The sequence below is a fragment of the Apteryx rowi genome, unplaced genomic scaffold (assembly GCF_003343035.1).
Source record: "Apteryx rowi isolate R43461 unplaced genomic scaffold, aptRow1 scaffold_376, whole genome shotgun sequence".
Lineage (NCBI taxonomy): Eukaryota > Metazoa > Chordata > Aves > Apterygiformes > Apterygidae > Apteryx > Apteryx rowi.
This window is the reverse complement of record NW_020450263.1, coordinates 716,497-731,477: the sequence shown is the minus strand read 5'-3', so window position 1 is coordinate 731,477 and position 14,981 is coordinate 716,497. Positions and strand designations below refer to the sequence as shown.

General features: G+C 35.5%; 1 protein-coding gene across 4 annotated transcripts in view; it reads right to left on the bottom strand.

The window, feature by feature from the left end:
- The window catches only part of MICU2 (mitochondrial calcium uptake 2), a 163,196-nt gene that overhangs the window by 100,360 nt on the left and 47,855 nt on the right, over positions 1–14,981 (bottom strand). For 2 of the 4 annotated variants that reach the window (XM_026073728.1, XM_026073730.1), the window contains exon 1: positions 1,415–1,462. The exons of the other annotated variants lie outside the window; for them this stretch is intronic. In XM_026073728.1, the coding sequence (XP_025929513.1) occupies positions 1,415–1,447 (33 nt within the window). In that variant the 5' untranslated portion in view covers positions 1,448–1,462. Of the gene's footprint in view, positions 1–1,414; positions 1,463–14,981 lie in introns of those variants that run through there. 4 annotated transcript variants of the gene reach the window in all.

Below are 14,981 nucleotides of genomic sequence, written 5' to 3'. Positions count from 1 at the left end.
TTGCTGATCCTGAAATATTTCAAGTTTCTGTGACTTTAGTGTGAAGCATCATTCCTTTCTCTTCATTAGGAAGTTAAAGTTGAATGCAGCTGCTGTTGGTTCACTGTCACTTAACCTGTATGAGTTGAAATTTCATGTAATTCTAACTAGGTTGTAATTGCTGGTAACTATGGAAAAGTTGTCACATCTTTTTTGTCCTACAAACAAAAATTGGAATGTACTGTGTCAGGATACACAGGATAAACAGACTCCTCTTTACTACAGAGGAAGAAGGTAATATATATTTACCTGTTAGAATAAAAACACCATCTCTCTTTTATATATTTATATAGATATACACACACACCTACAGAGATATATAAAGTGAAAATGTCATTTTTCTGGATTAATTTAGCTTCCATTACTAACAATTACATTGTAAAAAACAAGCAAACGAACAAACAGAATGTTTTAGCAGCTTCTAAGGGCCTAGTAACCAACTGTGAATTACTCTCCAAATAACTGTGCATAATAATTCAACTACATAAAATTTGAATCATTTAAAAAGCATTTCAAACTAGTGAAATATACTGTTTGAAAGAACCATTTTTTTCAATTCAAATAAGACTTGATTTCACATATAATGATACAATAAAGTATATATTCCAGGCAAAAAAAGAGTTTCTGTTTGACTAATGCACCTTCATGAGTTCTGTGTTTCAGGAACTCATTCTCTACAACTACTGTATGAAGAAAATGTGAAAAACTGCTTGAACCTGATGAGTGAAACCTAGCCAAAACATTYGCCTGCTAGTGGTTTCAGTTGTTGCAGGCTAGCATATTTTACAAGCACTGCAGGCACTGCTTTGATCAGCCTACTGTCCTGTGAAAGGAAGCTGAAATCAGTCAGAATGCGCTACCAGCTGCGCACAGAAGATGCAGGCAAATACTGCCCATCAGAAAAACATTGTAATGTATTTTTTCCTGTTTTATTAATTCCATTCCTCCCAAGCACAATGAGCTTTTTTTATCTATAACCAGGGGTCTGCTGGCATTTGCAGTTTCTCTTGAATTTGTGAACAGGGATATGAAAAGTTATTCTTAGAACATCCCAACTGAGAAAGTTTTGCTTAAAAAAMTTGGGGTGTGTGTGTGGGAAAAAACTCCTGGGGTCTGAACCAAGGGACTCCTGGGACTGAACCAAGCCTTAATCCAGTTAATAAGAGATACTGTAAAAACAAAAAGGGTTCCTTCTCTCGCATACTTATCTTAAGGCTTTCCATATCCTGCATCATAGCTAAACACGAACTATGTGAATAAGGAGCAGGCAAAAGCACAATGCTGACTGCTTTCGCTAGGCAAACACTGGAGGGGTGCATGAAGGATTTTGCAATGTAAAAAGGTTATCCGAAGAAAAACCACGGAGTCCACACACCTCTTGGGCAGAAGGCCTCCCTGGCACAGTCATGCAGGTTAACAAATGAGCTTGACATATTTTGAATCTTCTGCAACTGGAAAAAGATCATTAAAAATTTAGTTTGGATGGACTGCCTTTGAAGAATACACAAGAATGAAAGAATATAAGAATGAAATATAATGGTTATTTTTCAAACACGTTATGAAGGGAAAAACTGAAAGTCAGATAAAGTCCTCACCCCCCCCCGCCCCTAAAAGGGCTCTGTACCTGACAGACCATTATTGTTTCAAATAAAGAACTCTAAACAATTCATATCCTCTCCTCCCCTCCTTGCAAATACTTCTGCACCTGGGAATTGTTATGACCCTTTTCACATAATACTACTATTTATAAGAATAGTTCAATTAATCCCATTGCAGGTGTAATGTATTTTTTGGTAAAACAGGAAAAAAAATTATGACTATCATCAACAGTTAAGTTAATTTTTTACTAATCAGTTTCTATCTTCTATATTGAAAATGGCTTTCTGAATGATTGATAGTAATTATTTAATTTAAAATATTAAAGTATAAACGTGATCCTGTATTAGCCTGAAAAAGAAAGAACATTAACGACTCGAAACTCATCTAGAAATTTAAAATCTCTAAGAATCGGGCCAAAATACACTTCACTTTATAACATGACATTTCAGAAATTTTTTTTATGAAAAATGGATGTAAACTTCGTATAAACATAGCATTTTAGTCTTAAAATTAACCTAAGAGGACACTGGTTAAAGTCAGCCTCTTTAAGCAGTTTTGTGATTTAGTCCATCTTAGTGAGAGTCATTTGAAGAACAGAAGCGAACTATGTAAGCCCACACAACTGGCTCTAAAAAGACAAATTTCAGTACAGAAAAAAAGCCATTGAGCTGTCTTTATAATTCACTCAAATTACTAATGGGATATTGCAGCTTTCATTATTTTCAGTACCCTACAGCAACATAGCTACTTTCAAAGGAAGTTTACTTAATTGTTCTGAGTTACATGGCAAGTTAAAAACACACAATATCCCCCCCATTAGCATTTTTTTTTTTTTAAAGACATCAAAGCAGCTTTTCAGACATATACATTTTGCTTTTGCACACAGGAAAACAAACAGCATGTTGCAGATTGTCTCCTTTTCTCAGAACCATCATTCTGCAGCACAGACCTATAAATTGGTGAACAAACTGAGATGACAACATTTGTTTTAGAATGATGAAGGTGTGTGAGATTTTTTTCTCTGGCTGAGACAAGGAGAACTGGTTTTAATCTACAATATAAAATATCCAAAATGCATGCTATAAAAGCCTTTTACTCAGACTAACATTTATGTCTGTATCATGTTTTATTAAAAAAAATAAAATCATGTCAGTGAAGTCCTTTGAACCTGCAGTTATTAAGACTTAAACTTTTGGGCTGATGCTTTGCATACATTTCAAGCATGTTATGGCTACTGTGCTATTTAACTGCACAGGGATTATATGGGAATTACTACAGGAAGTTTGATCTTTAAAAGAAAAGCACAAACTCAATCACCTTTGTAGAATTGATTTTTAAGGTTAGGATGGATTTCTTTTCCTTAGACAATTTTCCTCTCACTTCAGTTGTGAATTACAAAAATGATCTGGAAAAACAAACTTTTAATAAAGTTAGTCAAGACTGAAGTAGCGTGAAAGCTGCAATGTACACTTTTGTACCAAAACAAATACTTATTAAACACAACTAAAGGGAATGCCAATGTACAAATTTGTAAAATAAAGTATTTTGTACATATTCTAATTTTACTGCCCTTTGATGATTCAGTTTACGCTACCAGCTGGCAAAGATCAGTGGAAGGAACATGAATGCTATATATATATTTCACATGTAAGACATTGTTAGTCTAATTGTCATCTATAATAAAAAAAAAAAAGAAAAAAGAAGAGTGCATTTAAACTCACCAATAACAGACTGTCCTCCTCAAAAACAACTTACTGAATACTACAGTCCTTCTTACGGGCGATTAGTTTATTGTATTTTCTTACAACTGTTGGCCAGTTACTACATACACTGCATTAACATATTGTAAGAATGATGGGATTATGTAAAAAGAACCCTTGGCCCCAGCTAGAGATTAAGTAGTCATGTCACACTCTTTCTATTCTGCCACCTTGAAAACTATTTCAAAGCCATTCTAAATCCATGCTAGATTTTTAAACACAGCATGCTTTCAAAAGCCATCTGCAAAAGAAAGCATGCTAGAAATAAGCCAGCTAGCTATTTTAAAAATTTYGGCAATTATTAATCTGTAGCTACCCACAAATGGCTTCATAAAAGCCTGACTCTAACAGCTATTTACAAAGTAATTAAAAAAAATCTTTCAGTACTTGATCTAAAGCCATAAGCATGAATCCATTTCGAGAGCTGAAAAATGTAAAATATCAGTTAATAATATTCACCTGTTTTAAGTTCCATAGCCATCCGTATTCAAATCCTTATTTCAGGTTACTTCATGCTTAAAACTGAATGCAATAGCAGAATCAATGTTGCTAATTTTGTTCAGTAGTGATTCCTTGAAAAGTAATGCTAAAAAATCAAAGAGAAGCAACTTATGCAATCTTCTCTGAAGAGACAGGAAACAAAAGTAGCTCTCAGGGTAGAGTAAGAAAGCAATCATGCTAAAGGTATTTCAAACAAGAACAGAACATGCAACTGACTGGAAATAAATTGTAGCTTATTAACAATTTTTCTTTCTAATTTCAGATTCTAACATAACAAATCACTACATAGTTTATCTCCAGCAAGGCTTAGAAAATCAGAATTATTTTTATGGCTTCCATTGCATTAGTGCATGAGTGCCATTCATGGACAGGATCCACCTTCTCAACATCCAAAACTTACTGCCAAGTCTTCCTCTATTTTCACACCTTCAGAAGATGTTTTTCACACACCCTAAGACATAGAAATCACTAGTCTAATCAAAGATGAACAACTATCTTTTTCTTCATACCACAGACCCCACAATAGACTTGCAACATACCATTTCTTAACGGATCACCTCAAGAACGACTTTCTCGGTAATGGCACCAGCAAAGTTACACTATAACCAGAACACACAAATGACTTCATCATCTGGATCATCTGGATCAGAAGCACAGGCTTCCTCACTTCCTCACTGCGAAGACATCAACCTCCTTCCTTCACCAAATCACCCTCTGAAGTAGTCCTGCACTAACACCAACTTCTGAGCCACCACAATGGACATGCCAGATGAACACTCCTTGCCTGCACAAGCAAAGAACTCACAGGTCAACACACTCACCCACATCAAACCAGCAACTCAATCACTTCTACTCTGAGGAGCAGCACTTTACTCTGAGGAGCAGCACCCTAACCAAACTAAGGATAAACTTCACCCAAAAGGAATACTCCCAACCAAAAAAGATCGTATCTTTGAATAGGACACAGATATTGCACAGTAGCTTCCTACAATACAGAAAGGTATCTGTCCCCACACCCTTCCACAAATGTATCCCTAGCTGTCAAACTGCCCCATGCTGGTATCCATACAGGGCAAAAAGCATCAGAAAACAGCTAACACATACTGGGAGAAGGGTACGTCATGAAAGTTGTTTTTCCCAAACCTATTTGTACGGTTCCTTCAGTCTTACCCAATTCATTATCAGCAGCAAATCTCCAGTGGTCTGTGGAACTGAACAAGATCTTGCAAGATTTAACAAACCCTGTCACCGTCTCCACAATAATCAGTATAAATACCTCCCAATACAAAATTACAGGTTGCATTTTCTATACGAATACATACCAGGTGCAACAGATGACCTCATGGAAATCATAAAATAAAATAACTAATCAATGCACAACAGAATGAACCTCCATGGATGAAAAGAGAAATATCCAGTTATCAACAGACCATTTCTCAAAACAAAAAACCCACACCAAAACCCCCTTCATCTCTGACCTTTCAGTCTTTAACTTCAAGGCAGACTTAGAAAATGCTTCCAGAAAATGAGCTGGCAAACTAAAAATTTTAACTTTACTGTACACTAAATAGAATAATGTTAATATCAACACTGGTTTTATGACTATTACAGCCTTCCACATACCATCTTCTGTTAACCAAGGTGTAACCACAGCTGTTTGCCTCTCTGTTCAAAAGTGGCCAATGCCTATGTGTCCCTCTGCTGCTGCAGGTACCAACTACCCTTTTCCTTAAATATCTACTAGACATTTTTACTTTACACTCAGAGGAATTGCTTTTTGGTCATCTTTCCTTTCTTCTTCATCAGATCTGAGGAATGCCCTATGTGATCAAGATGTCACATGAAAAAGCAGACAGACCACAGCTATAGCATTAGCTGATGCACCTGAGTGTATCTATTACACCTAGCATTGCTCTTGTAGGCAAAATAATATTTAGGAAGAAAAATGGTAAAATCTTGTCATATTACTGCACTTGTCAACAGAAAAACTGACTGTAAACTCTTTCAATAAAGCAAGATGAAAATATCACTGTAATGAAAAATCTGTATATCCCTGGGACAGAATCTGCTCCTTTGCTAATGGGAATCAAAAGTAATTCTGAAGACAGTTAAATTAATTTACAATCAGGACGAAAATACAACAAATCATGCCCCTGAAATGTTTCCTTTAGTGTACCATAAACAACTTTTGCCTGAAGAACCCTGTGTTTCCCAGTTGCATGAGAATTAACAAACAGATGGAGTTGGTCACAAACCTTTAACCGGAAGGACCAAATTAAAGAGTAGGGACTAAACACTACCAACAACAGGACAAAGGATTTACAAACAACAGTATTTAATAATTGTAGTCTTTCTTTTCATTTGATTTTAATACTTATATTCTCTTATTCCGGGATGTGATCATTGTCAGATGGTCTTTGGTCTAAAATAGTGTTCTAACACACAAAGTCTGTTGTGTGATATTTCAATAAAAAGCATTAAGAAGTCAAAATTGGAAGCCAAATGTAATTATCATAACAAAGTATTCTTGAAAGAAAAAATATGGGTTATAACAGATTGGTTACTCTTCTGAGATATAAATCATATCCCAGAGAACAGCAAAATACCCAATCAACTAAAAGGTACTCTTAATTACACCATAAGCATGAAGTGACCTTTGTTCCTAAATGTTGTTTATACCGTACAATTATTTTCATATCAATGATGTAATAAGATTTCTGACAAAGACAGCAGGATAGACAGACAAGGTGCAAAGTGATAAAAAGTTAAGCATGTAATGGCTGTTCTCTAAGCAAAGGTCAAGTCAGGGAGCTTGGAAAAATCTGAGTTCAGTTCAGTATTGCCAGCAGTATTAACTGTTGCCAGTGAGCAGATGACTACTTGCAGTCCACTTAGTGAGGTTTCTCTGGTGCACGCAAGATGCATGGTTTCCCTCCTCTATCACTACAGAATTATCATATCACTCCAGTCTTTTCTTTGGCTAATTTTTGTCTATTGTGGCTTCAAGTATGATCTTACGCTGATGATGCACAAATTACTTTACAGACACTAACTCAGACTAATTAGATCTGCAACTCAGTCCCAGTTTCTGATAAACCACTCTTGGATGCCTAGACACCATCTTATGACCAAAATGACTCTGACCAAGCTCCTCCTCTGTTTTCAGGAATACTCCCTACTTCACTCATTCTTTGCACTGTTGTTACCAATCCCATTGCTCAAACTCTCAAACAAGGAGTCATCCTCTAGACCTGTCTTACTGACCTGCACATCAGGCAATTACCATTGCTGGCTGGTTTGCTCTTTCTTTCTTTCTTTCTCTTTCTCTCTCTCTTCCTTCCTTTCTTTCTTTCTTTCTTCCTTTCTAAAATTTAGCAAGGACTTCATCCTGTAACATTCAATGTTACCCGACTTCACTCCAGGAAAATGACAGGCAAAATCATTAATTGTGCTGAATGCTTTGCTTGGTGTTATCTTCTCTTCAATTCTTTGCCTACCTCCCCCCTTTTTTTAAAACCACAATTGATTCAAGCTTTGTCAACTTCTAGCATCTGGGGCAACTTCACCTTTCTATTCACAGCTTTTATCCTTTCAGTGGAAGTATTTTTGACACCCAACTCTGTTGAACATTAAAGTCATAAAATCAAGGACTCAAAATGCCTTAATTATAACTACTTGCCCAAATCATGACATAGCCCTCCCTCTTACATATATGTAGCGATAYGGCTTTAAAAGTTCTTTCAGTTGTTTCAGCACTTTAAAATACACTTAAATAACCCCCAAGTTCTATCATATAGCACCATCTTTACTCCATAAATGCATTGAGTTAGTTCCTCACAACAGCATGTGCTTCTACCGTTGGAGCTGAGGGAGTACTTGGTAGCTACAAAGGATCTAGTCTTTATGTTGCTTGATTGACTGAGAGGAATAAAAACAACCCCCTCATATTTTATAGATGGCAAAGGGACGTACTGACACCAGACTTCCCAGAATGCAGATTCTGTAGGGACTGTTCTGCCCTGGTTACTCCATCTTCCCTGGTGTCCCATCTCTCCAACTCTTCAACTCCCCCTTTTCTAATCCCTTGACGAATCCTCCAGCTACTGCCTCAGCAGCTGCTTTTATCCTTCACTCTCCCTTCCCGGTTCTGCCCCTTTCCTCCATCTTCTGCACCCATGACACTTCCCTGCCAGTGCCTGTATCCTCCATTTCCTCTTCACTGAATATTTTCAGAAAAAATTTAGCCTAAGGCAGATTGCTGCACAGAGAATTTCACAGTGAACAGCTACATTTTGACATTTATGAACAACTGGAAACAGGCTTGTAAACTAAAGGGTTAAGTAATCTTATCTACTGCTGAAAAATGCCAAGTATTTTACCAAGTTCTGGCAAAACTTTACGATTTAGCAACTGAGGGACTACAGGTGCATACCATTCACATTTCTGTTGGAACTGTTATTAAGCAAAATCATTAAATCACTAGTAAATACAGTAGTAATCAACAAATGCAGATACAATGTTTTGGAAAGCTAATTCATTGCCCCAGCGAAACATGATTTTGCAAGGAAACACTTCCTTATAGGGGAGAGGTGCAAACATTATAGTGAATTGCTTGAGCTGTTGTAAGAGTTGTCCTCCACTACTGTCTACCAACATATGACAAGTGGTTATTATAATCTCATTTGAGAATCTCTAAAGAACCTTGTAGGTATAATGATTTAAAAGCCATTATAACACACTGGTCTGGCCTTTTGGGGCCTTTTTAGCTACCTTAATTGATTAGTTGATAATACAACAAATATTACTAACAGGCAGCTGCTTTACAAAACAATTTCAAGGGTTTATGATAAAACAAGTTTACTGAAGACTGTGCACTTAAAAATACTTGCTTGCCCCTGCTCATGCTTTGAATGAAACTGTGCAGAGTCTGAAAGGGGTTTCAGAAACACCAGTGATAATGATGCAGTTTCAAAATAAGACAGGCAAAATACAGTGTGTTTGCTTAGTCCAGCAAGTAAGTTTATTTGTAAAACACAGGGTATTGAAAACAAGCTTGGCTTCTACTCACGTCTCTGAGGGGAGTGCCTGTTTTGGGAGGCCAAAAGTAGTTTGCAATCACTCTCGTTTTGGAAAGTGTAGCCTCTACCCAGAGAGGGTGTCCAAAATGCATCCTTTGCAGCAACACTTAATATGCAGTGGCTCACCACTGCCACAGGGTGTCACAAGTTTAATGATGTTTAACTAGAATTCAAAATGTTGGAAGCGCAGATGACAGGGTGAACAGTCCAATTACAATTTAACACCAGCTGTTACCTTAGTTAACTCATTAATAGCAGCTGTGAATTTGGTATAAATTTTAATGATCAGTAGCAGCTACCAGCAGGACTGGAAGGCAGTGAAACTACCACATTTCACAATATGTATCCACTTGAGTCAGTTACTTCTACTAAAAATATTTTAAATGTCTTGCTGCTAATCCACCTTTTGCTCCTATTAAGAGTCTGAAAAATGCTACCATTAAATAAAAAATTTGCTTCTTCAGAATAGCCACCATTTTTTACTTCCAAAGGTCAAAAATAAATAAATTACTGATTTACTCCACAAATTATTAACACTTGGAGCTTTTGCAAAGCTTTCATCATGGTTTCAGTACTTGCCTTTTCTTGGATTAGATACATGGGGTGATATTCTAGAGCATGAAGATAGTGGGGAAGGGGGGAAGCAGGGCTGGGGCAGGGGAGGTAGGAAGACATGAAAGTGACTCAAAAGGGTGAATTTTAATTTCTGGAAAGAAAAAAAGCACGTTTCCAATTCACAAATGGGTGTATATTTATATGTACATGTACACATATGTGCATGTATATATATATATATATACACACACACAGAGTACAGACATTGTATCATTTTATCAGTTTAACAGTTGAAGGAATGGTATGATTCACTTGAACTTCAAATTATTATTGTTTTCCAAGTTTCCTGTGAAACTTGCTCCCAGCTACATATGAACACTTCATCCAGTTTCTCTAGGCAATTACATCGGATCATTTACTCATCTCAGCCTTCACTTAAAATTCTAATGCTTATGTGCCATCACAGTTCCTTAATTTTTTTTTGGAAAGATTTAAGCCTCAAAGACACTGAAAGTAGGTATTAAATTCCTGTATTTTCATTAAGTAACTTATTTTGTACTTAGTTCTGTAAACACTGAGGTATAATGATAATTTAGTTGAGAAGTACTGAGGGCAGCAGTTTATAGAAATACCACACACTTAGCCAGGTTTCTGCTTTCTAATGCAGAAGGCAGCCTGCTGCTACAAATTGGGAAGAGAACATAAGACATTAAAGCCAAAACATCTCCAACCCTACATCTCTAACCTAATACACTGTGTTTCTATTAGACTCAGAAAAAATAGGTAATAGTATTTAGTAGATCACAACATATCAGAAGATTTAAATGCATGCAAAACTTATTTAAGTCTCTTTCCATTCAACAAAGCACTTAAATCCATGCTCAGCTTTAATGACATATTTATGCTCAGCTAGCTTAATCAGAATTTAAGCAAACAGGATTAAGCATAATTTGGAGATCTCATTTTCAAAAAAAAATCTTTTGGCCTGCTTTCTTTAGCTGACTTGTTATACCACATTTGAAAATTAAGTATAAATGATACTCTATAGATACACACATTGGTTTCTCTAAAAATGACATAGCCCAGAAATTTCTAGACCATTTTTATAATTTTCCCACATTCTGCATTCTGAGGTTAGGTTACAGAACAAGTTTTCTCAGTTTAACTTTCTACTTCTTTACATTTGACCCTCAAAGTGACTGTAGGACATTTTCACTTTGTCCCACCTGCCTTCTCCCAGTTTGCTGCTATTTAATCCTTGCTCAATTTTCCTCTTTAGTAAACTGGGTGATGCTAGTATAAATCAGCAAACTCAAAGTCAGTGAATTTATACTGATTACAGATCTGAGAATTTATTTCATTTTTATTAATGCCTAAAAAAAATTAGAAGCCTGACAGTAATTTTGAAGCAGTGCTCTGAGATTACTAAGCATCAGCTTTAGCTACACTATACACACAAATCACTTAGACAAGCTGTGATGCTTACATACAACACACAATTAAGAGCAGTTTTACAAAAATGAACACATTGTAAATTAATTTTGCATTTTCAATAAACATTATAAGTCATTGTCTGAACTAAGGAGGTTTTTCAGCTTTTATACCCCATTGCTAAATTATTCATTTACTTTTACACTATAAACCTATTTCTTCATTAATGCCAAAAATATGGAAATAAGAAATTCTGAAATTTTAACAGCTGTCTGCCATAGGCTTTTGTTGCTCTACGGCAGCTTTCTGTTGACAAGACAAACTATTTCACTCTGTGCAAGTTACAGCTGAATTATCTTCCCTCAGTGCAGTTTTCAACAAGCTAGTGAGGTGAACTGACTTCTGGCACTAGGCTTTTCTTATAAAACATGATTTTTTAAAAAACAGATTTAGGGCAAGTATTGTACTTTCATGGAACAAGAAAAAAACTTGTTACCATGCAGTAAAAAAATCTCTTCTTCCCTTTACCATTAGGACTAAGAAAGCTACACTACGAAAAGCTCCCTGAAAGCAGAGAATACTTATCAAAGCTATGAGAAACACATACATCCTTCATTTAAGACGTATCTCTAACGTCAGAGAAGCCAGATCTCTGTCTTTTTTCCTATAGTTCTGCAGGAGGGAGGAAAATTGTGACAGATAATACAAAAAGCACCGTTACAAGACGTGTTTGAAGCATGGTCAGAAAATAATAAATCCTCTTTTCCCCAATCATATATCCGCTCTTCCCCCAAATCATAACCCTATCAAGATATTGAACTGACAGCTTTCACAAAGAAGGAAGAACAGATGTACGATAATGAATTTCTGATTTCCTAGGAGGCACAACACAAGTGAAGAAACACAGAAATAGAAAGTAAGGCTATCAAGGTATCACCAGGGATAGCTATTGTTCACATTTACAACAGGCTTTTCCCAGATTTTGCAAAGTATTGAAGTTAATGGAACACGAAGAGTGAAGCTGAAAATAAATGATGGCCTATTAAATTAAAAATAACTATGTGAGAAAAGCTTTAGTGAGTTGCATGGCCAATACAAACAAAACATGATTTGGGGAAACTTAGTTTTCTTCCCTCAATTTAGAGTTCTTAAAGATAGTTTCTTTTCCATAATGTTTCTAATTATGTCTCAACTTTGAGGATCTAACTTTCCAYGCTCATCGAAAAGTTTCTATAACATTAACCACCTTCAGACAGGCATAGGAAGACACATACCGGCCTTTTATTATTTTCTTCTTTGAGTACTGCCAGTTTTCCACGAAAATTAGAATGCAACTACACCACTGTAATTTTCTAATTAACATTAACCTAAAGGTTTTAATAATCAAGTTGATAAGGCAGGCTCAGAAAAAGAATATGATTGCAACTTCTACAATGCATGACAAACAGTAATATGATCATAAGTTCTAGCTTCAGATCAGCAAAAAAGCTTTGGCATTCACTTGAAAAGAAAGAACAATAAATGGAAAAGCCCTCTCACACCATTAGTTCATCTAAACAAAATATGTTAAATTATGATTGTGTATTAACTGTTCTTTATTTCAACATTTATTTCAAACTGGAACAGCATCCATGAACCAGCACAAATAATGCAATAATTGCTTACATGATATTTTAATAAGGAAAGCCAAGGTATTAACAATATTTTGTGACAGTGAAGATTTAATGCACTTCCTTTAAAGAGCTATTTTCTTCAATAAAATAAAAGTATAAATAAGAAGTCCCTCAGAAATAAGCCACGGAAGAGATTCCAGTTCCCCACCCCAAAGCAGCATTCTTGCTCTCAAGTCAGACAGCATTTTACAGGGAAGATACAGAGCTTCCCTTTGAGTAAAAAGGAAGGAATGCCAATAATTAGCCACCCAGGAGGCATTTGTTTCACAATATTTTTGTTACTCCATGGCTGCCATTGTGACAGGATTTGCGAAGACTTACAAGCAGGCTTGGAATATAGCTTTTAATTCAACAATGCTGGAGTAGCCCTCATTTGTTTGTTAGAAATCGTCAAGGTCGTTAAGTTTTCCTCCACACTTTCAATGCCCACAGAAGAGCGAGGATTTTCTCTGTGGTGTTCTCAAGAAATTTGAACTAAAAACAACAGCAATTATATAATGCTGTTCTCACTTCCATTTAAAGAGATAAAAATTGTTATTGTTTTAAAAAAGCAGAAGAGATTAGATTTGCCTATATTAAGTAAGCCGTAAGTGATTCAGTAAGATGCTAATTCTGAAAGCTGATTTAGAAAAGTCTTAAATTTCATAACCTCAGATGCAAACATCTTATGAGAAACTTAGTAGGATTCTAGCCAAAGTCACTGGAAAATGTAAATTACAGACATACGGTAATAGGTGAAATGGCTGAAATGAACACAGATGCTTTAGTTCTGGAACACAGAAAAAAATTCCTCTCAAAACCAAAACACGTAAGAGGTTCTGTGAAAGGTATCCAGGATCACAGTCTGGAAACAAACAGTGACATCAAAGCATGAGAAAGACAAGATAAACCCTACTGAAAAAATGTAGTACAATTTTCACCCAAAAGAGTCTACTTTTAAAAACAGGACAGATTTTTTTATTTTTATTATTATTAGTTACAAAAAAATGTTTTTTATTTAAATAAAAAAACTTAAAAAAAAAAATTCTCAGCAGGGAAATCAGAGAGTGAACAGGTAAGACAACTAACCTAATCTGTCCTCAATTATGTAGCTGTTCCCTCCATGGCATATTACTGTGACAGTGTGAAAATGCGGGATAAGTAGGACAAGTTTCTCCCCTTTTTTTCTCAGCAAGTTCAGATGTGGAAGCATCAACATATTTTGTAAGTTCTTACTGATTTTGCTAAATTGTTTATGCAGTATTCAAACACTTTAGTATATGAATGTTCTGAAAATAATAATATTTTGTTTCTGCACAAATTCATTCAAAATCTCTAATTTCATTAAAATATTAAAAAATAACACATTTTGGAAGAATCCTTCATGTGACCCCAAATTCTCAATTATACTTGCTAGATAGTTTCAAAGAAAGTTCATTTTTTAATCTGCCCCAAAACCTAGATTTTTTGATTTTTTTTAAGTCAGCATATTAAAAAACCCCCAGCCTTTTCTCAACTGTAAAATTCCATACCTAGAACTTCAAAAGGATCAAACACATCACTACCTAGAGAAATTTTTACTGCATTTTCTCTACTCCTTAGTCTGTAAAGCAAATACAAACCTAGAACATTTTGTGCAAACACCAACACAGTAAAAAAAAATAAGCTGAAAGGAAAAAAAGTGCAGAAAATTTAAATGTACAAAAATTTTTTAAATTACAAAAATTTAAATGTAATCAGTAGACATTTAATTTTACGTGTCAAATCCACAGCTATCTGAAGGCGTGGAAGTTAGTTGCTACCAAGTCATAATTAGCAAGTCAACCAAACTTCTGTAAGCTGCTCCTGTAAACTTCAAGTAGGCACCTAGAGTTCTTGGGTCTGAAACAATCAAGGCTACCTGGGCAAAGAATACAGTAATTCCTTAGAGCGGGCCAAGGGCTGCAGTTCCCATCTATTCGATATCATTACTTAAGCAGGTTTGATTTACTGCAATTCTTTTAATGGGGAAAGATTTCCTATGACAATAGTAGCCACTGACCTAAAAGCACTGACCTAAAAGCACTCTGGAAGTACCATTTAGAATAAAAGTAATTATCATTTGGAACAAAAGTGCTTTAAAGAACACAAATCTGTCTTCCGTCATTTCCAAATGATAACATCCCCATACATTCTCAAATAAAGATGTTATTACACTTTAAACAAAATGAAGACTTTGATATCCATCAAATTAATGACTCAAAAAAACAGACCACCAAAAATAGACAAAGGACTCCAGGACTGATTGAAACTCCAGAGAGAACAAGTGGAAAGAAATATTTTCCTTTCTATGAACCTAACATAATTATAGTTGTACATTTGAAAAA